The sequence below is a fragment of the Eublepharis macularius genome, chromosome 4, assembly GCF_028583425.1.
Source record: "Eublepharis macularius isolate TG4126 chromosome 4, MPM_Emac_v1.0, whole genome shotgun sequence".
In the NCBI taxonomy this organism is placed as follows: Eukaryota; Metazoa; Chordata; class Lepidosauria; order Squamata; family Eublepharidae; genus Eublepharis; species Eublepharis macularius.
This window is the reverse complement of record NC_072793.1, coordinates 16,363,270-16,388,941: the sequence shown is the minus strand read 5'-3', so window position 1 is coordinate 16,388,941 and position 25,672 is coordinate 16,363,270. Positions and strand designations below refer to the sequence as shown.

At 44.6% G+C, this 25,672-nt stretch overlaps 1 protein-coding gene across 1 annotated transcript in view; it reads left to right on the top strand.

Moving 5' to 3' along the window:
• The window catches only part of FAM20A (FAM20A golgi associated secretory pathway pseudokinase), a 90,762-nt gene extending 68,717 nt beyond the window's left edge, over positions 1–22,045 (top strand). The window contains exons 9-11 of the mRNA XM_054978848.1: positions 5,586–5,667; positions 6,210–6,269; positions 20,541–22,045. Coding sequence (XP_054834823.1) covers positions 5,586–5,667; positions 6,210–6,269; positions 20,541–20,802 — 404 coding nt within the window. The 3' untranslated portion in view covers positions 20,803–22,045. The remainder of the gene's footprint in view (positions 1–5,585; positions 5,668–6,209; positions 6,270–20,540) is intronic.
• The last annotated feature ends 3,627 nt before the right edge of the window (positions 22,046–25,672 follow it).

Below are 25,672 nucleotides of genomic sequence, written 5' to 3'. Positions count from 1 at the left end.
CCCCTTCTGCTAAACAAGTGAGGCTGGATAGTATCCAAATCCATTCTCCTGTCACTTCACGGCCCTGGGCAAGCCACCTTCTCTCAGCCTTTGTTCTTTCTAGAAGGGGAATTGTGGATAATATCTATTATTAATAGTTGCCTGTCTTACTAGGTAGTGTGTGAAGGATCAGGAGCACATATGGAAAGTAGTAATTTATTTAAAACATTTTCACCCTACTTTTCTCTCTAAGGGGGATGCAAAGTGGTGTATGAAAATGCCAAAAGGCACATTTAAATAGCAAACAACAACCACCCAGCCACCCACCAAGACACCCTAACCATGTCCAAGGCTGATTCTGGAGCCCCTTGGCTGGCTCCTACAAGGCCACATGCTGAGTTCAGAACCCCTTTTGCTCTTGCCAAAGTCCTGTGCCCTCTGGCCACACTGAGGCTAAATACCTGCAAACAGAGGAGAGCCAAATGCTGTCCAGGGCCGTTTTCACATGTCTTACCTGCTGCCGGAACATTACGTAAAACACCCGGAAGACAACGTCGTCTTGTGCGAAATCGCACCAAGAAGACGCTGTCATCCAGGAGTTTTGCACGGAATCGCGTCTTCCTGGCGTGATTTCGCGCAAGAAGACACTGTCGTCTGGGTGTTTGGAGCGATGTTCCAGCAGCAGGTAAGACGTGTGAAAACGGCCCAGATCTTACCCATGCACTACTCGCAAGCTGTCCCCACCTTGATCTTTTTCCTGTGTCTCTGCAGATGCTAATCTAAATCCAGCCAAAAATAAACACTTGAGCCCCATTGATTTCAGTGGGAAAGCAAAATACATGCTAAACTCTCACCTATTGGTCAGAGGGCTGTAAAATGCTTAGTTTGGGCTGGATCATGCCCTTTGTGAGTTAGAAACTTGAGGTCAGTCCTATTAAGGTAAAATTATGGGTCCCTCAGATAGAAGGAAGAAAATGGATTGATTTGAAATGTGGTGCTGGAGGAGAGTTTTGCGGATACCATGGACAGCCAAAAAGACAAATAAGTGGGTACTAGATCAAACCAAGCCAGAATTCTCCCAAGAAGCTAAAATGACAACACTAAGGCTATCGTACTTTGGTCACATCATGAGAAGACAAGACTCTCTGGAAAAGTCAATAACGCTAGGAAAAGTGGAAGGCAGTAGGAAAAGAGGAAGACCTAAAACGAGATAGCTTGACTCAATAAGAACATAAGAGAAGCCATGTTGGATCAGGCCAATGGCCCATCCAGTCCAACACTCTGTGTCACACAGTGGCCAAAAACCAGGTGTCCTCAGGAGTTCTGCCAGTGGGGAAGGGACACTAGAAGCCCTCCCACTGATTGGCCCCCCAAACACCAAGAATACAGAGCATCACTGCTGTAGACAGAGATTTCCATCTATACCTTGTGACTAATAGCCATTGATGGACCTCTGCTCCATATGTTTATCCAATCCCCTCTTGAAGCTGTCCATGCTCGAAGCTGCCATCACCTCCTGAGGCAGTGAATTCCATGTGTTAATCACCCTTTGGGTGAAGAAGTACTTCCTTTTATCCGTTCTAACCCGACTGCTCAGCAATTTCATTGAGTGCCCACGAGTTCTTGTATTGCGAGAAAGGGAGAAAAATACTCCTTTCTCTACCTTCTCTATCCCATGCATAATCTTGTAAGCCTCTATCATGTCACAATAAAAGAAGCCACGTCCTCCAGTTTGCAGGATCTGAGCAAGTCTGTTAATAAGGGGACATTTTGGAGGTCTTTCCTGCATAGGGTTGCCATAAGTCAGAGGCGACTTGACAGCACATAACACACACACACACACACACACAGATAAGGAAGAGGAGGAAAGTAAAGAGAACAGTGGAAGATTCCTAAGAAACACCAGGGACCATACATACAGGATGCTGTTTATATGTGTCTGCAGCTGTTGTTGTAACTACTGTGGCCCAACTGACAGCAGGCAAGAAATCCTTACTCAGAATTTTCCATGTACAGCAATATTTCAAGGCATACTATCTTCACGGTATTGATAGCTAAGGCCATGCTGCACTGTCAGCCCTCTAAATGTCAATTAAAACAAAGGTCTGCTCATGAGACTACACATCTAGCTTCCTCAGCTCTAGCCGAAGGCAGAGGGCAACGTGCTCCTGTCAGCTATTCCAGAATCGTCAGGGAGTTCCGAGCCCAAGAGTGCAGATAAAGAATCATGTTCACTTGCCGTTGTGAGTCAAAACCTCTCATGTAATGGTGGTTTTCCATCTCAACCACAGACTCAGCACTGACAGAAACAGCGAGGCCAAAACATATGACAACAACAACAATAATAATAATAATAATACCTGCGCTTATATACGGCTCTTCCAGACAGATTAGTGCCTCACCAAGAGAGGTGAACAAGTTAGTATTATCATTATCCCCACAATACAGCTGGGGAGCTGAGGCTGAGAGGAGTGGCTTATGGGGTGTGCACTTCAGGTTTCCAACCCCCTCCTCCCCCCTCCCATTGGGTAAAAAAGGCGGGAAGCAAGAAAAGTGCTGTGGCTGCTGTCGTTCTACCCAAAGCTTTCTGAAGCAGCTTAAATACCCGTTTTTTCCTAATCTTTTTCCCGCTTTGGTAAACCTGAAGTGGGAAAACTGAATCTTTTTGGGGTGCACACCCCTAGTGGCTTACCCAAAGCCTCTTACTGAGCTCATGATAGTAATGGGATTTGAAGCAGTAGAGTGCTGATTTGCCACTTAACCACTGTGCTACAGCATCTCTGTATAATAATAATATTCTTTATATACTGCCCTTCAGGGCAACTTAACACCCACACAGAGCAGTTTACAAAATATATTACTATTATCTCCACAACAATCACCCTGTGAGGTGGGTGGGGCTGAGAAAGCTCTGAGAAGCTGTGACTGATCCAAGGTCACCCAGCTGGCCTCAAGCAGAGGAGTGAGGAATTAAACCCGGTTCTCCAGATTAGAGTTCCACTGTTCTTAACTAGAGATGGGCACGAACTGGAAAAAAACTGAACCATGTGGTTCATGGTTCGTCAAATTTCACGAACCATGAACCACGAACTTTCATGAACCTGCCCCTGGTTCACGAACCAGTTCATTTGGTTCGTGAAAATGTCACATCCAGGTCAGAAAATCATCACTTCCGGGCCAGCAGAAGGTTACTTCCGGGCCAGCAGAAGGTCACTTCTGAGTCAGCAGAAGGTCTGCAGGAAGTCCATCCCCTGTTGCCTAGGAAACTGATTGACTGGCACCAGGCTGTCTGCAGTGACGAACCAAAAAACGATCCAAACAAACCAGCCTAAAGTTCGTGGCAGTTCATCAGAAATGGGATCTGATGAACTGCTGGTTCGCGAACCACGAACCGGTCTGGTTTGTGCTAATTTTGGTTCATATTTTGGTTCATGCCCATCTCTATTGTTAACCACTACACCAAACTGGTTCTAAGATATTTTAGCCCATAATCTTGGAGTACTAGCAGACAATATAGTGATGTGCAAACACCCATAGTATATAGGCAGAAGATTAAAGCCTTCTGTGGATTATATTATGCTGCATTGAATGCAACACTCATATACGAAGACATTAGACCTACCCCAGCATGGTCACCTGCCCCTGAGACAGAGTCTAGCTGCATAGGCTCTGTCCCTGTGACCACAAATGTTAAAAAATGCAGCATTCCTGATCACAGGAACAGAGGCAACATGCATAGACTTCATGCTCATGAACTGGCGATTGCACGTAAGTGGGTAACAGGGCCTCTGCATGTATGCCAACTCCCTCTCTGTGCATTGATTTCGAGACACAAAGTGTCAGCTGAAAAGGACTGGTCAACACAAGCACAGCGTCTTCACGCCACTCAAAACACAAGCGTCCTCCAAAGTATGACACAGCTGACTTAAGAAATCAGTACATTCAATAGCAATGCTTATTCTGTGAACCCAGGCAGATCATGAGAGGGAGGGCAGGAAGGGTTACATCCATGCTTAGTTCTCGTGGCCCTTCTTACATGCCCAGGGTAAAGCCAATCACCACCTTGGGATCAGGTAGTAATTTTCCCCAGGCCAGTTTGTCTAGAGATCCTGACTTTTTTTGCCATCTTCTGGGCATGGAGCAGGGATCACTGGTTGTGTGGGGAGGTAGTTACAAATTTCCTGCGTTGTGCAGGGGGTTGGACTAGATGACCCTAGAGATACGTTCCAACTCTATGATTCTGTTTAGTACTCTAATCGCAGCATCAACTCATCACATTTCAATCCTACCCTGCCTCCAACGACCTTAGAGCAGCCTACATGGTTCCCCTTGTTAGCAATCAAACTCTACCCTAACGCTATTAGGGAAGTTTATGAATATGGCTATATCATAAACCCTTCTCCTCATGCGCTTCAAGCACAGGAATGTTATCTGCTAGGCAGAATGGACCCCAACCTGGCTGGAGCCAGAAAAATGCCGGAATGTGAATCACAAGCAAGGCTGACTAGCTACCCCACAATGAATGAATGAATGAATGTATTTATTTGCGGTCAGAGACCATTACAATGGCAATACATCCTTAACAGTCAATAAAATAGTTAAATCCAGCGTAAAAATGTAGAGGACATAGAAAAATACATTTAGCATTTAAAACCCCGGATATGTGCAAAGATTTAAAGACAAAAGAGGCCTTCCAGGAATTCCTGAGTTAACCTCATCCACCCCCTTCCGATCTTCCCCCTTCCTCCTCCCTTACCAAGACTATTCAGGGATCTGATAGCCTTTTCTATCCAGCACTTGCGGGTCATCAATCACTTTTCTTACCTTTAGTTGCACCCAGAAAGGTACAATCAAGACGTTCCTAATGAATTATCTCATCTCTGGAGACAGCCATGAAGCCGTTGTTTTGGGGCAGATCCTGCCCCAGGGTTTGTTCCACAGTATGATTGGACTGCCCTGCCCGGTGCTCAGTGTGCGTCCATGTCCTGGGAATCTATGCACACCCTTCAGTCGCACGCCTGAGCCTTCTTCTCGCTGCAAAGCACTGGATGCTCAGCTGCTACTCTCTATGGACGTCCTCTGTCTCCTGGTGGTGGAGAGTGTCCTCAAGTCATAGCTGACTTATGGCGACCCCTAGTGGGGCTTTCATGGCATCTCCAGTTAAAGGGATTAGTGATGTGAAGGACCTGAACCTGAGATCCTGGAGAGCTGCTGCCAGTCATGTGTGCTCATGTGACTGAATGGGAATTTGAAGCTAGATCTCCCTAAAACTCTGAAGACTAGACTACACCACCCCAGTATGGTGCGTAATCATCAACACACACTGAAACCAATTGTGCAGCTGCACTTGGGAAGTGCCTAGCCTTGGGAAGAATCCTGTGAAATTTAAAGGCTTGCAGCAGAGCATTCTGAACCATTAGTTGGTCCAGATAAAAGGCATTATCCTTCTTTGCTGGGTGTGTCTCGGTCTGTGAGGTCAAAAAATACCTACTGATATCTTGATATACCTTGAATATTTTGCGCATCCATGACATAAACTCCCCAGTGAAATCAGATTGGATTAATACTCAGGCACTACAAGTGAGTTTCATTCTCTCTCTTGAAAGGTAACATGGACCGTCATCATTATGAGATGTTCACAAAGTTTGGAGATGATGGCTTTTTGCTTCACCTGGACAATGCAAGAGGGTAAGGCGCTTCCTGAACTATCTTGAGGCCCAGGGAAATGAGGGCAAGAATGAGGGAGTTTTGAAGGCATGGTCCTCCTTAAGTTGTATGAATGTGCCCATTGCTATGAGGTGAGCAGAAAAGGATTAAGGCTAAGAGAAAGAGAGAGGTTGACTTGGGCTAAAAGGAGAGAAAGTGGTTGGGTTGCGAATCAGTATTCTGCTGGTTCGAATCCCACTACTGCCATGAGCTCAGCAGGTGGGGTAGCCCTAGCTCTTTAGCTGTATTGTGGGGGTAATATAAACACCGACTTTGTTCACAGCTGAGTCGGGGACCAATCTGTCTAGAAGAGCGATATATAAGTGCACTATTTCAACTTCCTGTTCCTTTAAAGAATTTCTATTTCATGTTGGTATTTTCAGGTACCATTCTAATCGAAACCAAGCCATATATGGCAAACAGAAGTCAGATACTATGGATCTCTGATGACTTCTAAAGCACCTTTTCTGAATTTGATGGTTTTCCTTTTCATTTGTTGTTTCAATCGTCTGTTGTTTTCATAGGTTTGGAAAACACTCCCATGATGAAATCTCCATACTGGCTCCACTTATACAGTGCTGCCTGTAAGTACATGTCGTTCTAAAGACCTAGTGACCTGTTACATCAGGACTGTGGTGGACTGGGGCTTAACTCTTCCCTGTGCACCATTTTCCTGACCTCAGATGGCCTAGAAGGGGGAGATGTTATTTGCCCACTGGAGAAACTATATGTATTGGTGGACTGCACCACAAGTTTCCGCAAAAGGGCAAGTAGTGGCTCCTGAGGCCATTTCAGTTCAAGAAAATGGCGCATGGGGAGAGGCTGGGGTAGTCCCGATCCAAATCAATCCCCATGTGTCTGACTGCTGAGTTCCCATCATGGAACTTGTACATGTGATTTCATGGATCTGGAAGGAATGGGAGAAAAACGTAACAGGTAGTTTGCCCCTCATTTTAATTACATTAACTGAGAGGTTAAATTATTGGTCTGTGAACAATAACAAAGCAGGAGAGCATCAGGTTCACGGATGCTGGCGGAAGGAAACACCCCTGGCAAACAAAAGTCAGAAACTTGCATATTCCTGAAAAGTCCAAAAACGGGACTGAGAACTAGCATATCCCTCTCGCCAATGATTGGCTGAAAACTTAAAATATAAAAATGCAACTTATGGGTACAGCAAGCAGACACCTTATAATGTGAGGGAGGCCACAGCTACTCACAAAGCTGCATGTTGGTGCCACCGAACAGCCCTCTCTGCTCATCAGACCGCAGTTCACCATCCCATGTTCTGTAGTGATTTGTTCATCACAGCAGATGCTATCAAGATACTTCTGCTTTCCAGATACCGTAATAAAAAACAGACAGACATCACAGCCCAGAACATTGCCACTTCTCTGCCCCTGCAGTAGTAGGCACTAGTGCAGTGCATAACACATAGGCATCAGTGACTGCTTAGAAGGTAAAGGTAATTCCCTGTGCAAGCACCGAGTCATTACTAGAGATGGGCACGAACAGCAATACGAATGAAAAAAACCCATGAACAGCCCAATCTGCTGTTCGCGAACAAGCTGTTCGTGAGGCCCCATGCTAAATGAACAGGTGATCGTTGCAAGCCTCATTCATTGCTGTTCGTCAAGCCCAGTCTGGCACCTGCAATCAATTCCCATGGCAACTCAGGCAGGGACTGCCTGAACTCTGTCTGAACTCCTGCTGTTGCCCTGGAAACCCCAATCTAAGCCCAATTTAGCTTGATAGGCAGGTCTTCCTTCCAAGTGTGGACTGGAGCTCCAAATTTAAGAGGAAAAGACCAGGGGGGAGGGGGGCTCCCAGCTCTGGCTTTCAGGGAGAGACAGCTGCTGTTAGAGAGACTGGGTGAGTGCATTGGAGCTTGAATGTACTTTGGGTGTGGTGGGACAGGGATCTACCCCTTCAGGTTCCAGGGCTGCTGCCAGGCTCTGGGGCCAAGCTATTATTTATTATTGGTACCTTTCCTGCTGCCTGCTCAGGTAGGGTTTCTGGGAGTGGTGCGGTAGGGATCTTGATGGCTGGAGGAGAGCCTGCTGGCCCCCACGAACAATGAACATGTTCATGAACAGGATCATGTTCGTCAATGTTTGTTGTTCATTGTTCGTGGATAGCAACGAACACCATGTTCATTTTTTTTCTGTTTGTGCCCATGTCTAGTTATTACTGACCCATTGGGGGACATCACATCACGACGTTTTCTTGGCAGACTTTTTGTTGCTGGATGGTTTGCCATTGCCTTCCCCAGTCATCTACACTTTACCCCCAGGAAACTGAGGGGTAAAGGTCGTTTTACCGACCTCAGAAGGATGGAAGGCTGAGTCAACCTTGAGCCAGCTACTTGAACCCAGCTTCTGCCAGGATTGAACTCAGGTCGTGAGCAGAGCTTGGGCTGCAGTACTGCAGCTTACCACTCTGCACCCTCTGCATTTCCTTGAACTGCCAGACAGCCATATTGGGTTCCTTTGGGTCAGCCTGGTCACCACTGCTCTGCAGCTCTGTGCTAGCATTCCCAAATCGGACTAGACCTAAACACTCAATCTACACCATTAGCCACTGCCTGGGACCAGAATTCTCACAGAAGGTCATGATTATTGTAACAGGCAGGCATGTTGCATATCTTGGTCAAAATTTACATGTTCAAAGCCATTTGTGGATCCCAGTTTTTATTTACCTTGCACTGCATCTAGAAAGCATTAGTGATGTGCACTCAGAATGTAACTAGTCAAAAGCCAATCCAAATGACATTTCCTTTGACTTTTGGATCCAAATGGACTAGGGCAAATCTAGCCAGTTTTCTGGCAGCAGTACAACGGTTGCGACCCAACAGGTTAGACATTTTCCATTTTCTTGTACTGTCTTTAAGTTTCCATTTAACTGTTGTGGGGAGGAGGGCAACGGCAGTGATGGCAGAGAGTGACTTGGTAGAGATAGGTGCTTGACAGACATGTTGTCCAACCAGAACGCTTAGCTCATGTTCACACCACACCATGCAGTTTATTGGGTAAAATACCAATCTCGTTGCTAGCTCATAGACACCCAACCAGTTTTGCAGAGTGAAGGCTCAGCTTCCACTCTCCCAACAGTAAAACCTGCGGTCACACGCACGCACACCCACAGAGTGAGATAGACCAGACCTTTCTATGGGGGAAGATCTCTTTAAAAGCAGTCTGGAGAAGGGGGCCTGCCGATAAAGCAGGAGGGATCTGTTTTATTTATTTTGCAAAAGCTAAGTGTGCCAACAAGGAGAGACAAATCGTGGTCCACCCACCCTATCTTGGCCATCTTACCTTGCTGCTTGGATCTTTAAAGCGTCTTTTTTCCCTCCCAGCCTTCTCTGCAAATGAGAATTCGAATGGTCTGTCAAGTGAGGATGCTTTCTTCTGTGCGTCCAAATTTGGGAGACAAGATTGCTTCCGTGGGGGAGGGGGGGTGCTGAGACCTTGAGAATTTAATCCCAATTGATTGAAGCCAAAAAGAATTACAGGTGGGACATTGTTTCCCACTGACATCAGTGTAAAGACCAGCTGCATACAGCTACACATGCCCTCAAAATAATGAACCAAACAACATTTTTGACAGACAGGATGCGCTGACCCCACTAATGTTTCTTTGCACATCGCTAGTGGGCATCTCACGTTCGCCTGACCCAGTGAAAAAGCTCCTGTGGCCTTCAGTACAGCTGATCCCAATCACAATGCTAAGGATACATCCAAATGGCAGCACTTGTGTACCGAAGCCAGTGACAGCAGAGAGCTATTTTTGATTACAAAAGCACATCTCCTGTCATGTGGATTACACAGTCTACTCTGCACAGGTTTCATGTGATTGCAGCCGCCTGCACTGTGAACTGTCAGCAGCCACAGCAGGGGGCTGGCGCAGAATGAATAGCGGTGGAGAAAGTGTTGGAAATAGCAACGCCTGGTGTACTGCAGCAGCAAGAAGGAAGTTAGGACAGTGAGAGCAGCATCTCTCTTGTTTCCTGGGGGTCATTTCCTTGTCTTGTCTCCTATTGGGCTAAACAGGGCAATATCCGGCTTCTTCTCACTCCTGCTTCACTTCACTCTCTCTGCAAGATGTAGTCAGATAGCAAGGAACCTTTCTCTTTCTCTCTCTTCACTATCAAGTATGTATTTCCTCAAACTTTTTGCCTCTTTAATCAGCACAGTGTAACTTCACTGCTCTATTTTGCACTCAGGTATCAGAAACGTCCACAAATGACAGGTTTGGAGGCTAGATTTTTGGAGTCCACACAGTTCCTCTGATTGCATTACACACACACACTCTCTCTCTCTCTCTCTCTCTCCTGGAATCCAGGCCCGATCCAAAATATATCTATTTCATCTGGCAGCGGATCCAAAGAGTTCTTATCATTCCCCCGTTTTCCAAGCTTACCATATAGGGAGGATATTGGAAAGGGCACGCGTGAGCCTCAAGCCATGGATCTGGAACCTACGCTTGCATCAGCATTCATAGATACTTTTTTTTTTTAGTGTATACTTTTTATTTTATTAATAAGATTAAAAGCCCAGTAAAAAGGGCAGAGAAATAGAAGAAAAAAGTAAAGAAAAAAGAATACAGAGAAAAAGAACAAAGATTGAAAATAAAACAATACATGTTTCATTTTCCATTTTTCTCTACAACAAACATCATACTTTCCCAAATTTATTTTCTTAGAAATCAAACCAACAAATCATCAGTTCATTTTTCCTCGTCTCACGCTGAGAGTCAATAAGGGGTTTCCAGTTAATCATAAAAAGAGACACTGTTTTATCTCTGATCAGGGCTGTACGTTGGGCCATCTCCGCTATCTCCGTCATTTTCACAATCCAGTCCTCGACTGAAGGCAATACTGTACTTTTCCATTTTTGCACATATTAAAGCCTAGCTGCCATGGTCATATACAGATATAAGATACCATGTTTATTTTCCAACTGTTTATCCATAGTCCCAACAAAAAGGCTTCTGGTTTAAATTGTGGATTGATCTTCAACATTTTTGGTGGTATCATATGAAAGTGTCCAGAGATTCTGTAAACCAGGGCTCATTTCAAGGGGGAACGTGCAGGAACGCAGTTCCGGCAGTTCCCCAAAGTGGTCACATGTCAGGTGGCCCCGCCCACCTGACTCTCGGCCATTTGGGGCCCGCTTCAGCCTGGATTGGGGATGAAACGGCCCAGATCGGGCCTCTGACGGGTGGTGGATCACTCTCCCGCTCAGCAGCAGCCCAATCCTGACCATTTTGGGCCCCTTTTCGGCCATTTTCAGCCCCTTTTTTGCCATTTTGGGTCCAATTTTGGCCCTGAATGGCCAGGATTGGGCCCAAAACAGCCAGGATAGGTGATGTCAGGGGGTGTGTCATATGCAAATCAGTTATGCTAATGACACATTTCTCGTGATGTCAAGGGGTGTGGCATATGCTAATGAGTTATGCTAATGAGTTCCTCCAGCTCTTTTTCTACTAAATGACCCCTGCTGTAAACCACGGAAGCTGTATTTCCCATCGTTCCCAGGGTCCCATGGAGGATCCCCACAAGCACAGGGCCCCCTCCCCCACCCCCAGCTCTCCCTTCTGCACTCAGTAAGTTTGGGAAGGAGAAGGGAGACCTCCTTGAAACTGGTGTACTAAAGTCTGAGGCTTTATGATGTGGCGGCCCAATCACTTTCAAATGCTTAGCAGATTTTCTAGAAAATAATGCCGTTTCCCAAATTAATTCCCAGGGTGGCTTCTTGTGGGTCTGCCCCCCGTTCCGAATGAAGTCCCAGGTGCATGTACGACTTCAAGGTTTGAATGTTCTTTCATCTCCCTTTCCATCCTGCCATTTGTCACAATTTACGAGAATGGAGATACTGCTTCTGAACCCTGCCAAGAACATTTAGATTTTAATCTTCTACTAAAGGAATGAAAGAGCTTGAATATCATCAGTTATATTTCTTTCCCCTTGGAGGCGTTGGGGGGGAGGCAGAGTTTCTTATAAATGCTACTAGCTGAACCCTCCTTCAAGCTTCTCCTTTATTAATCCATATAAATCAAGAGCTCACCGTTTAAAGAGCTATGGCAAGGGTTATTCATCCTCTGGGCATCTTCCTTCTACCATGTCTAACTGATGCCATCATATTCCTCTCCCCTCTGCTTTTCTGTGCTACCTGATGTCAATAGCGTCATCTCCGGCCCTATATTCAGCCTCCAGGTCGAGTCTCAAAAGCTATTATTCACACCTTGTGAGAGACTTCTTGTTTATAATTAAAGGGTTGCCGATAAATCCTTTCAGTGAACTCCAAGTCTGAGTGATTTAAATTGGCTGTTGCTCACACCTAGACTGAGATAATAACCTTCTCTCAGCCACAAGCTTTGATTTCTACCCTTCCCCTTCCAGCATGTTAAATGCAGTCAAAGTAGGGCCTGCAGCATATCCATTGGAGACATCGAGCATAAATATAGTAGAACCCATTTATTTTTTTCCTCCATCTGAACAAAGAAGAGGGGAATGATGCCAATTCTAAGAATATGCAGTTGAGAATGTAGCATAGTGTGTTGCTTCCGCTGGTTTTTGTATATGCTTCTTGGGACAACCAGACTCAAAGCACAAGCCAAAAGCTCGCACTTCTAGAAAGAGTTGTTCAGAAAAGTCCAAATAAACAGGTCTTACAGTGTTTCCAAAAGATGTTGAGGCTTGGACTAGAGCTGTGTAAACAGAGTTACACTTACCTGTAACTGCTGTTCATCTAGGTCTTCGTGCAGGCACACAAATGGGACTGCGCAGGCGCAGGCCCGCCGTTCGGAACAGGAATTCTACAGCTTAAAGGCTCTAGGAGGGGGCGACCTCCTCCAAACCGGTCTAAATTGGCTTTTTCCACCTATGCGGTCACATGACACAGTGAGGTCGCGCGCCCCCCCCCACCTTCCCTCAGTTCGTTTTTTGCCGCCACAAGAAACGGACGTCTTTTTCTCAGCTAGAGGCCTTTCTTACACCGAAAGCAAAGTTTCTACTGTTGTTGTTTTTTTCTAGTTAGCAGTTGTAGAAGTTTGTTAGTGTTAGTAATAGTTATAGTTATCATTGAGAGTTGTTGTTTGTTACTGAAAGAATTGTGAAGCTGGAGCCAACTTCCCTGGAGAATGATCTACAATCGGCCCAGAGTTTTTGGTGCCTGTGTGACATCATATTGGGCGCGTGCACAAGCTGGCCCAATTGCTGTGGCGGGCGGCTGGGACAGTGTGCAGGTGGCCTCCCAGTTCTTCCGCTCGGTTGCCCTGCACCGCCCCAGACGCCTGCCTGCGGCTGCTGCACTTGGCTGGGGGTGTGTGGTGGCGGCAGCAGCAATGCGGGGCAGGAGGGCTAGGAGGCTGCAGCTCCGTGGCACATGCTCCCGCCCCCAGCGCCTCCTCCGGCGCCCCGCACCCCGAGGCCACCGCCTACCTGGCCTCAATGGGCACGCCAGCCCTGCACAGAAATGGCAGACTATTTAAGAAATGTGAGACTTGCAGGACGAAAATGGCAAGGTCTGATAGCCATGCTATGTGCCTGGCTTGTTTGGGCGAGGGTTGAGGCTCGGACTAGGGCTGTGTACATTTCATTATATCATAAAAGCAAGAAATGTGATACTGAGCAGAAAGCGGAGCATGCAGAGAATGTTAGGTTTGTTTTTTCTAAACAGTAAGCCTTATTCTCTTCACATGGCTGCAAATGCAAACTTGAAAGGAGGTGGCAACCATGAGCCTGAGGCAACAGTTTTTAGAAGCCAGAAAAGGACATCAAATCAAATCAAATTTATTATTACGGTCCTAGACCAGCAAAAGAATTACAGGAATGATCAATGTTACAGAGATAAACTAGAGAATTCCGATTAAAAGATACCTCAGTAACATAATAGATTACATTGCCTTAAAATATTTAAAATGTTTAAAATATTTAAAAATGCTTAAAATTTAAATTTCAGCATATCATAAAAACCAGGTACCATAAAACCACAGGACAAAACTGTCTTTAGTTGGTAGTAAACGAACTCCTGTTCTTTATTGCCATCCAACCAAACTTCGCAACCTTATGTGTTATGTCCTGGGATCTATCCGAGAGCATTTTTGAAAGTAGAAAAGCTCTATGTCTACCTGGATGGGCAGAAAGTATAGGCCTTATGTAAACTTCTCGAAGTTGTGTATGTATTTTGCAGCCGAAGATGACATGTTCTAGCGATTCTATTTTCCCATCACCACAGGGACACAGGCATTCTTCCAGTGGCATTCTTTTGTATCTGCCTTCCAGTACAGCTGATGGGAGAGCGTCCCAACACATTAACGTAAACGTTCTCCTGTGTTCGTGATTGGCAAGGTTGAAAGATAAGGCATAGGGGTTAGCCTAACCATGGGGTCAGGATCAAACAGTAACACCTTGAATCTGTTTAAGTCGTGTTGTCTCTCGACCTCTATTATTCTCTGCTTAATGGCCTTTTTGGCTTGATTAACCCATACTGAGCAGTAATTGCTGTGATAAGCCATAGGAGGCTAGTTTACTATCTATCTTGCTGGCCCAAGATGGTGTACAATGATCAGTTAGCATTAAATTTACAAGTCCTTTAGGGGGGAAAAGTTAACTTTAACCAATGAAGAATTGCTACAATCCATAATCTGGCCTCTACTGTTATCAGGCCTGAGTACAGTCGGATTGCAGCATTTGTAGTACAAGGGGGGACCTGAAAAATACCTCTCAGAAATTTTGATTGTGTTATTTCCATCGGGGTACAGTTGGATTTAATACTAAGCAGAGCTCCATACGTTAATTGGGCTAATGATTTTGCAGAGAATAACCTGAGCGCAGCTGTCAGGCATCTGCCTCCCTTGGTCCAAAAGAATGTTTGAATTGCTCCAGCAGACTTTTGAGCACTCAAGGCAACATGGGCAATATGTGCATTGCACGACCCAGTCGCTTGGAAGACCACACCCAGATACTTAAAGCATCGTACTTGCTCTATGCGGACTGAGTTCAGGTTCCATGAATAAGTTCTGGGTCTCTGGGCAAAGACCATTATCTTTGTTTTAGCATAGTTGAGCTCTAGAGTGTTATCCCGGCAATACTGCATAAGTGAGCGCAAAGCTCTCCTCAGACCTGTAGGAGTCCTGGAGAGTATGACTGTGTCATCAGCATACAGAAGCACAGGAATATGCCTGTTCCCAACTTTCGGGAGATGGAAGTCTGGCTTGTTTAAATAGGCTACCATATCATTGATATATAAATTGAACAGAAGGGGGGCCAGTATACATCCCTGTCTGACTCCCTGCCCTACTTCTATTGAATCTGACAGGTGGCCTTGGGGACTGTATCGTACTCGTATTGTATTATTTTCGTGTAGGGCCCGAATCAGAAATAATAAGTGTCTGTCTATTGTTGTAGTTTCTAATTTCTCCCACAGAGTGGTTCTAGAAATTGAGTCAAACGCTGATTTTAAGTCGATGAAAGCTGCATATAATGATGCTGTTGAATTGGAGGAGTATTTTGTGATCTGGTGGTCTAAGAACACACATTGATTTAGTGTTGAGTGCCCCTCCCTAAACCCAGCTTGTTCATCAGCTAGGCAGCCCCCTTCCTCAATCCAGTCCCGAAGTTTCCATTGGAGATGTTTTGCATATAACTTACTTATAGAGCTTAAAAGGCTAATAGGTCTGTAATTAGAGGGGTCATCTTTACTGCCTTTTTTATGAATAGGAATGATGACGGCAGCCCCCCAATCCCTTGGGATTCTTCCAGCATTGTCTATTATTCAGAATAGTTCCGTCAAGAAAGGAACCCACCAGTCAATATTTTGTTTTATTAGCTCAGGGGGGATCAAATCAATGCCAGGTGATTTACCAGGCTTTAAAGATTAATAGCGTACAAGATCTAATACAGCAAACAAGTCACTATAAAATTACGTAAACTATCAGAAGACAATATATTTATACCAAGCTTGTATGAATCTTAAGCACACCCACTAAAAACTCCACAACCACTCTAGAAATTAAGGCAACAGATTATGAATTCCAGAAAATGACATGTGCTGGGTATTTGGTAGCCACAAATGAGGACTTCACTGTCCTGCACGGCAAATTTTCAAAATAAAAAAAGCTAGTTGTAAACTAGGAATGCCTCATACTTCATGGTGAATAGATTTGGTAGAACACAGGGCTCATTTCGAGGGGGAACACACAGGAATGCAGTTCCAGCAGTTCCCCAAAGAGGTCACATGTCAGGTGGCCCCGCCCACCTGACTCTTGGCCATTTTGGGCCCGTTTCGGCCTGGATTGGGGCTGAAACGGCCTGAATCAGACCTCTGACGGGTGGTGGATCACTCTCCCCGCTCAGCAGCGGCCCGATCCTGACCATTGGGCCCCTTTTGGCCATTTTCAGCTCCTTTTGCCATTTTGGGCCCAATTTCGGCCCTGAATGGCCAGGATTGGGTCCAAAAAAGCCAGGATAGGTGATGGCAGGGGGTGTGGCATATGCAAATCAGTTATGCTACTGACACATTTCCAGTGATGTCAAAGGGTGTGGCATATGCTATTGAGTTATGCTAATGAGTTCCTCCACCTCTTTTTCTACGAAATGACCCCTGGGAGAACACACCATGTCCCAACAGCCACGATCACCTGTTAGTTGAATATTTGATCTATTCACCTGTCTACTCTCTGCCTTGAATGGGTGTCAAACAGCTATGTAGTAGCTTTATTTATTTATGGCATTTATAGTCCGCCTTTCTCACTGAGACTCAAGGTGGATTACATAGTGTGAGATTAGTACAGTCAATATCAGGAATATTTCCATCAACAATGCCATAGGGTAAATAGATACAAGTTCACAAAGACATAGCATTAGTAGGAATCCAATACAACATAGTGGGGAGGTCCATGGTTCCTAACTCATTAGTGGATCATCCGAGATCCCCTCCCTACAATACTGCCCTCCTATCTGAGTAAAAAAAGCCTTTTTGAATAATTCGGTTTTGCATCATTTGCGGAAAGCCAGGAGAGTGGGGGCTCTCCTGACCTCAGGCAGGCCATTCCACATGGTAGGGGCCACCACAGAGAAAGCCCGTGTATGAGCTGATGTCGATTTTGCCAATGCACTGGGTGGCACCTATAGAAGACCCTGTTTGGAAGGGTGAAGCTGCCGTGGAGGAGCATAGGGAGGGAGGCGGTCCCATAGGTATGCTGGACCAAGGCCATGAAGAGCTTTGTACGTGGTAACCAATACCTTGAACTGAGCACAGTAACTAATGGATAGCCAATGGAGTGACTGCAGGTTGGGAGTGATGGTCATGCTCCTGCTCGCTCCCAATAACAGTCGAGCCGCAGCATTTTGCACTAATTGGTGTCTCCTACTTAGTTTAGATGGGAGATCTATGTATAGTGCATTACAATAGTCAAGTCTTGATGTTACCATACCAAGGGAGCCAGGGAGCCAGGTCAGCCATGTCAAGGTAAGAAGCCATTTTCCAGGCTAGGGGTAGGTTGTAGAAAGCATTTTTGCAGCTGTCTTAACCTGTTTTTCTAGTAATAGTGCTGGATCCAGTATAATGCTAGGCTCTTAACCGAGTCTGCAAGGGTCAGACGAACTCCATTGAAAGTGGGGAATACAACATCCTTCAGGATCTCTGCCTTCCCAACAAGCATCACTTCCATCTTGTCTGGGTTTAATTTCAATTTGTTCATTTTCAGCCATTTCACCATAGCTCTCAGACAGCAATCCAAGATTTCTACTGAATCTTGTGGGGACCTGGATAGCGAGATGTAGAGTTGGGTGTCATCTGCATATTGATAATATCCAACTCCATAGCTTTGATGGTAGAGTTTCCTTTCCTTGTCTTGTGAAGACTTTTGCATCTGCACAGCAGGCGAGAGAATTCTCTGCAATATAATGCATGATCCAGTCAGGTACTCAGATGACATGGAGAGAACAGTTGCATCTGTTAAGGCTATGAAAAAAAGCACATGCACAAAATAATGCCCGTAACAGACTTGAATGAACGCCAAATTGTAAGACTTAAAAAAGTGTTGGTGTATAATTGCAGGATGATTGAATTGCTCACTGTTTTGTTTAAAAGATTGGCTGCCAAGCTGTGTGCAATGACAACAGACCTATGGGGGAAGGGGGAAAGAATGTGCATGTGTAAGACACTGTGCAGTTGCACCGTACTATGAGAGTACATGAAAACTAACCAGACAAGCAAGTCCAAACTGTTAGCTTTAAAAACATCAGCTCCCTATTTGTGACTGCTGCAAACAAACTGTGAGGCAAACTATAGGGTGTTCAAGCGTCCCTAGCTACATGGAAGTGTGTGCAGTTCTCTTAGTTGCAGCTTCTTTCTCTAGTCCTGTACAAGTCAGTGGAATAATAAAAGTAACCAGAAATGCTTCCAGTTTAATTCCTAAGGAAAACTTTATGTTGTGGAATGGCCAGGTTATTGCAAAGCAGGTTAGTATTCTCTGCCAAATATTAAATTTCCTACTTCGATGATATTATTCACAAAATTTGTACCTCCCCTTTCTACCACCACAGGGTTGGCTCCATGCATCTGCAAACTGCAGTGAAAAAGATGGAGAGTGGGGTGTGGCTGATCTGTTACCCTAATAGGGAGGGACTCCTTGCAAGTTGGGGGAATTAGCATTAAAGGAAACACAACGAGAGTGGGTTACTGGGAAATCTCCACCTATGTATACCAGCATTGTTCTCTTAGAGAACTCTCAAATAAACAGATGTTCTACAGGAAAGGTTCCTTTATTGACAGAGCAATAAAAAGGCAAACACACAGCATACACACAGAGCTAAGAAAACAGGGAGGAAATGGGAAAGCAGTTTTCGGGAGAAGGGTGATAATTACCAGTCTCAAGAGGGGAGGAGAAGGTCCACAGATGAGCAGCAAAACAATCAGCATTTCACCGAGAGAAGGAGCCCAGTGAGTGAGGGTGTGTGAGTAGGTACCAAGACACACAAATGGAGCAAGTGTCTGGACAACTCAGTTATGAGATGAAACGTGCCCTAGAACAAAATTGACATCTTACTTCCAAAAACAATACCTTAATGGCTTGTCTAAAGGTAGGATAATAAGTTGGGAAAGGTGGGATGAGCTATAGGTAAAAATATTGCTTGATGACCTGGTAAGTATCAGATAGGAAGACTATCAGATGTGCTAGCCAGATTAGGTTAGTGGGGTGAGGAGAAGCATGGAAGGGCATTGATGGGATAAAGCTGTGAATTTCTACAGGAAGCCTTTCTATCTCTGCTTCTTGCCAGGGCCGTTCAGTCATTCCCCTACGATTCATGTCTTGGTAATGTTTCAGACGCCAGGCTGGTTGGCATCCACTCTGCCTGGGGCCAGGCAGTGTCTGGGACTTCTGGCAAGGGGTTTATGATATTTTGTATCCATAAACTGCCCTTTTAAGAGCCCCGTGGCACAGAGTGGTAAGCGGCAGTACTGCAGCTCAAGCTCTGCTCGCAACCTGAGTTCAATCCTGGCGGAAGCCGGGTTCAGGTAGCCGGCTCAAGGTTGACTCAGCCTTCCATCCTTCCGAGGTCAGTAAAATGAGTACCCAGTTTCCTGGGGGTAAAGCGTTGATGACTGGGGAAGGCAATGGCAAACCACCCCTTAAAAAGTCTGCCAAGAAAACGTCGTGGTGCAACGTCCCCCCATGGGTCAGTAATGACTCGGTGCTTGCGCAGGGGACTACCTTTACCTTACCTTTTTATCTAAACTGCCCTTTTAGCATGAGGGAGGGGGTCCGACTGCTAACAGATCAATGTGGCAAGTCAGAACATACAAAATTAGTTCAGCAAGTGGAGGGCCCATAACCAGCCACTAACTTTTTCATGAGATATGGACAGATATGAAGAGGATCCAAAGGAGGAGCAGATTACGATCCTTCTGGGTGTAGCCAGATGCTCACTTGCTCCTCTCCCCTGGCCAAAATAGCTCCACTTCAGCCCCGTACAAGTCTGTTCCTGGATTAGTTTTGTATTGTATTATTCACCAACTGCAAACTAAATCCTAACCATCTTTCCCCCAGGAAGATTCCGTCAATTCCTCCTTCCTGCTGCAAGCTTCATTTTACAGCACACTGCAACAGGAGACACAACTGGTGAACTCCAGTCAGGCTAGATAACCCACCCACCCCAAATACGGCTACATCTTCAACGGGCTACCTTAAAGCTTGTAGGCAATGTATTAGCAAATTGAAGAAAAGTTCCATGTCATGTTCTCAAAGCCGGGACACAGCTGCAGGAACACATGCAACAAAAGTGGATCCTTAAAACAAGTTCAGAATGCTCTATTATCACACTATAGCACTGAAAAATGTTTGAATTAGTAGGTGTAAAATAGAGAGGTCCAGAGTAATTGTCTATTATTGGAGGGTTTTCATCATCAAAGGAAGATTTGCTTATTTCAGAAGCGGATTCCTTCACATTCTTATGGGTTGTCCTGCAAGGAGTCATTTCTTTGAATTCATCGGGGGCGTGGGGGGACTTCTGATGAAGTATTGCTCTGGAGTTATGGATTTCACAGTATTCCTGCATCCATTCCAATTACTTTTGTGCAGTTTTGGGATACAGGATGATATTGTCTTCATGTGTGACCCCATTGTTGCATATACACAACCAGCCCCCAGACATCTGGAATAAGGAGGGTTTCTCAGATCAGAGGTTCAGACTTGTAAGATTTGAGCCTCATCAGCACCCATTATTAAAAATTAATCATTGGTCACATTAAATGTACTTTTTGCAGCCTTCCAACGTTGAGGGTCTAGCCCGGAAGATACAGGGTTGTGTTTTTTTGTAAAGCTGATTCAGGTCTTTTCTTCTCACCCAGAATAAAGAAGACAACATTATTACGGCTGCATCTTTTAGCACAGCCAGACTACCGACTGAGTGATGTCATGCGGGAGTCCTTGCTCGGGGACCGCCTTACCCCTGTGCTCACAGAACCACACCTTTTGGCATTGGACAGAAGGTTACAGATAGTTCTGAAGACTGTGGAGAAATGCATAGAGACCAGTGGAGAAGACATAGTTGTGGCTGACACTAAGCCTTTGGAGATGCCTGCGTTTGACAGAACATCACCATCAAGCTAGAACTCCGGATATGAACTTCGTTGAGCATTCGGATGCATCCAGGAAATCTGGATCGGCACAGGCAAGGTCTCTGGAAGATCACAAGATACTGAGAAGCTAGGACTGTAGAAAGAGCTGTACCTTTGGTATCAGTTGCTAGCATACTTTTACTTGACCTTGTCCCCCTCATCCCCAATGATCTTTGTGCCTGCGCTGCAAGTGGCATCCAAATCCCAATTACTAAGTAACTGAAACCATGGTCCTTGCATGTTGGTGTGCTTCATAGGATCTGTTTCGGTCCCTGTCACCATGAAGTGCAATATTAGACTTCTGGAAGCTTGAAAAAAAGAGGGGAGTATGCTTAATGTATGTGAGCACGCACACACACACCCCTGTCTCAGACTTTGAGAGAGCATGGGAAGGTATAACTCGGCAATGTCCACCTTAGAGAACTGCAGCAGGAATGATAGGCCCTGGCTGAAGACAGCGAAAGCTCTCAAGATACGGGGGGTTTCTCCCAATTAAGGACATACAGAGATTACAAGAGCAACCAAGTTATTGGGAATATCAATGGACAAGGCAACTTTACGCAGCGATATGCTAGTTAAAAAACACACCACAGCACATCATATATCACACATTGATCCTGAAAAGTTCTCAGACTGTGGTTGACACCCATGTGCCTTCCGGTGGTTTCCAACATCACAGTAAAAGAGACAAATGCCAACGAGGGCATTTCCCCACAGTGTTCAGTTGCGAGTCATGTACATTGCAACTGCCATATTAAAGAGCCATCATCTGAAAGCTTTTCAGTCTCCTCCCTGGAAACCATATTGTAAGAACTGAATTGTAGTATCTCAAGAGGTATGTCTCAGTACCACAGAAAATGTGTACAATTTTCCCCTACACTCTGTACATTCAGTTTAGCTGCATTACGGAAGCTTTTTAAAACAGTCTGTGATCCAGTGATCATAATTCTACAGAGAACAGTGGCCTGCAATACAATGAAGTTTAAGAACCCACAGTCTGGAACATTTCAAATATACACCAAGGAAGCAAAGATTGCACATTAAGAGTTTATGAGAGGGATTTGTGCAACCTCAGGATCAAATAAAGAGATTAAGCCACAGCACATTCGTTCCAAAGTGGCCCACAGAGAAAGACGGCAAGGCTGCTAATAGAAAGCAGTGAAAATTCGAGTCTGTTTGCTCAGTAATAAAATAATTTATGTCCAAGCTTGGTTTCTAAAGAGCTTTCTCTACTTGGTCAAAAAATGGTATATTTGACTTCTGCAGTCTTGTACGGTTATTCGTTGTACCGGGGCTGCAAATGTGGGAAACAAAAGAACGTTGCTTTATACTGAACTTTATAATATAGTCGGAAACCGTGTCTAAGAATCACAATGCTTGTCTGTTTGGAAAAAGGTTACATGCTCTGATGAAAGGCCTTCCATCCGAATGCCTGACGGGCAGGACCCAGTCGAGGTTATTTGGAGAGGAAAGAGCAGGATATTCAGAAGCTGAGGAGTTTTCATTGTACAGAGGCACTTTCAAGTTAAACAGGGCCAAAAAAGACCCCAGGATGACTAGGCCTGTTCTATGCCAGCAGCAAAATGAGGTGGTCATCTTCTGCGGTGCAGGAAGGACTTAATACTTCAAATTCCAGGAATCACGTATTTAAAAATGCTCCATGTAAAATTAGCACATCCGGATGAAATTTTCTAGCATCTCTTTCTTGATCTGCTAGTTACTGCAGCAATAAGCGTGTGAACACTGCGTCAGGAAGAGTTCAAAGGGATGCTCTCCCCACCTGCATTTTTTTAGCAGTTCTACCCCACCATTCTTCATATGTAGACCAGTCTCAAGCTGCTCCTGACAGTGGAAGGTCAGCATCAGGAATATGGATTTCATTGATTTTTCTTTGGCCGGACGTGATAGAACGGCTTACCTCCCTCTAGAGATAGCATTGCCCCCTCAGTACAAGACTTTTAGCTACAAAGATAGCTAGCAGTTCTGACTAGTGTCCATGTGCAAATGTAAAATGTCCATGTAAAATTAGCACATCCGGATGAAATTTTCTAGCATCTCTTTCTTGATCTGCTAGTTACTGCAGCAATAAGCGTGTGAACACTGCGTCAGGAAGAGTTCAAAGGGATGCTCTTTTAGCTACAAAGATAGCTACACTTTTAGCTACAAAGATAGCTAGCAGTTCTGACTAGTGTCCATGTGCAAATGTAAAATGTCCATGTAAAATTAGCACATCCGGATGAAATTTTCTAGCATCTCTTTCTTGATCTGCTAGTTACTGCAGCAATAAGCGTGTGAACACTGCGTGTGAACACTTTTAGCTACACTACAAAGATAGCTACACTTTTAGCTACAAAGATAGCTAGCAGTTCTGACTAGTGTCCATGTGCAAATGTAAAATGTCCATGTAAAATTAGCACATCCGGATGAAATTTTCTAGCATCTCTTTCTTGATCTGCTAGTTACTGCAGCAATAAGCGTGTGAACACTGCGTCGGGAAGAGTTCAAAGGGATGCTCTCCCCACCTGCATTTTTTTAGCAGTTCTACCCCACCATTCTTCATATGTAGACCAGTCTCAAGCTACTCCTGACAGTGGAAGGTCAGCATCAGGAATATGGATTTCATTGATTTTTCTTTGGCCGGACGTGATAGAACGGCTTACCTCCCTCTAGAGATAGCATTGCCCCCTCAGTACAAGACTTTTAGCTACAAAGATAGCTAGCAGTTCTGACTAGTGTCCATGTGCAAATAATATACACACCGCAACTGACAAGAATGGTACACATGCCAATTTTAAAAACATTTTGCCATCTTCCTTCCCCCACCCCAATGTATAACTATTTATCAATTTTATAATCCATGTAAGCATTGAATTCCCTAATCTGGATAGCCCAGGTGAGCTTGATCTGTCGTGAGATCTCAAGCTAAGCAGGGTCAGCCTTGATTAGTAAATTGGATGGGAAACCTCCAACGAAGACCAGGGCTGCAGAGGCAGGGAATGGCAAACCACCTCCGATAGTCTCTTGCCATGAAAACCCCATCAGGGGTCGCTATAAGTCAAATTGACTTGACAGCAGTCTCCCAACACCACCAAGCAGCAAATGAATACAACTAGAACTAAAGTTACACATTTAGGATTTTTAATGCTCAGCTATTGGTACATTTCTTATATTTATGCAAGTGTATCAAAATAAGCTCCCACAAACTCATCTACTGACAGAGTGACATAGAACGCACATATATCATGGGTCCCCCCTTGGTAGAAATAATTGTGCTGGGGTGAAAGGGCACCAACTCAGTTTTCCTAACTGATTTGGCTAGGTAGCATCATAGACCAGTACAGGACACCCTTTGCCAGCCTGTTTGGAAAACTCCCCAGCAGAACAGCCTGACTGTTTTACTTATCTTCCAGTTGCATTTGTCTGTTCAGCATTACATTACATGGTTCATGGATATTCCCCATTTTCATCTTGGAATAAATTCCATCTCTACATGGATTATGAAACAATACCCCAAATCACCAATGTTATACTGTTTAATCTGAAAATGTTGTGGTACAGCTCCTTCTACTGATGACTTCAAGGAAGCACAGTTAAAAGTTCTTAAGGAAGAGGTCTGCTTCATTCCAAGGGCCACTTCATACATATTTTGTCGAGACCGCAATGATGTAGAAGAGGGGTGTATGTGTGATTCTAGTTTTGATACATTCCCTCCTTCCACATATGCATTTTTTAAAAAAAGTCTAAACTGCCTGGATATTCTCAAGTACTTAAATTTACAGGTCAAATCTGAATTCTTGTCACTTGCTACAGATACTGATATATAGCCCGAACCTATTTAAACATTTGGAACACCCAGGCAGTTTGGTTTTTACAAAATTGATTCTGAAACAAATTTGGACTGTTTCAATCTACTGGCAGGGGAAGGGTGGAAGAGGACCTTGAAGAATATGATAGTTAGATCCAGTTCTTACACAGGTTTCCTATTTATCTTTACCCAGACCAGTTCCCAGCCTCCACAATTCTACATCATGAGGTGTTCTCAGACTCTTCTCACTGGGCCCAAATGATGCTTTGTTAACCAAACACAACAGCTCAGAGAATAAGAACGAGGATATTCTAGATCCAGACTATTATTCTCAGATTATCCAGTAGCCCCTATTTTTCTTGCCTTGTTCATTTGGGATATTTATCTCCACAGGCTAATTGAGCTGAAAAAATTGGAATGTCATCCAGAAAAGGTTAATTCTACTCCCAGAATCACATCAGAAACACTTCATAAATGCACACTGGCTTGACTCTTCTGAAACTATACCTATAACCTCCATGGACATTTACAAGACTGAATCCCATTTTCAGATTATTTTTTTTAAACCCATAAATTACTTCCAGAAGCAAGTACTAACACTTATGAACTCTGGCACCCAAGGCTGCTTCTTTCAGAGTTAAAGGGGAGAGGAAATCCACTCCGCTCACTTCAGGCATTAACAGGAAGATATTAATCCAGCAAAATAAGCAGTGGACTTCAGTCTTAAGACTCCAAGTTAATAGAGGTGGAAACATAACACTCAAAATAAAATACAGTAGAGGAATACAAAAGGAAACCGTTTAAGAGCTGGTGCAAACGTAATGCCAGCAATTTCTTAACCACAGGGCTCTGAGCACTCCAAAACAATAGATTATAAATCCTGAAGTGACCTGGCAACAAGAAATTACTTGTAAAACCATCCTAATTTAAATGACGGGTTATGGAAGTGTGCTGCAGTCACAGCAACAGTGAACTAGGACGAAAAGAGGGCACGAGCAAACACATAGCCGAATCCTGGCTAGTCTGAAAGGAAATGTAAAATAAGACACTGATTACA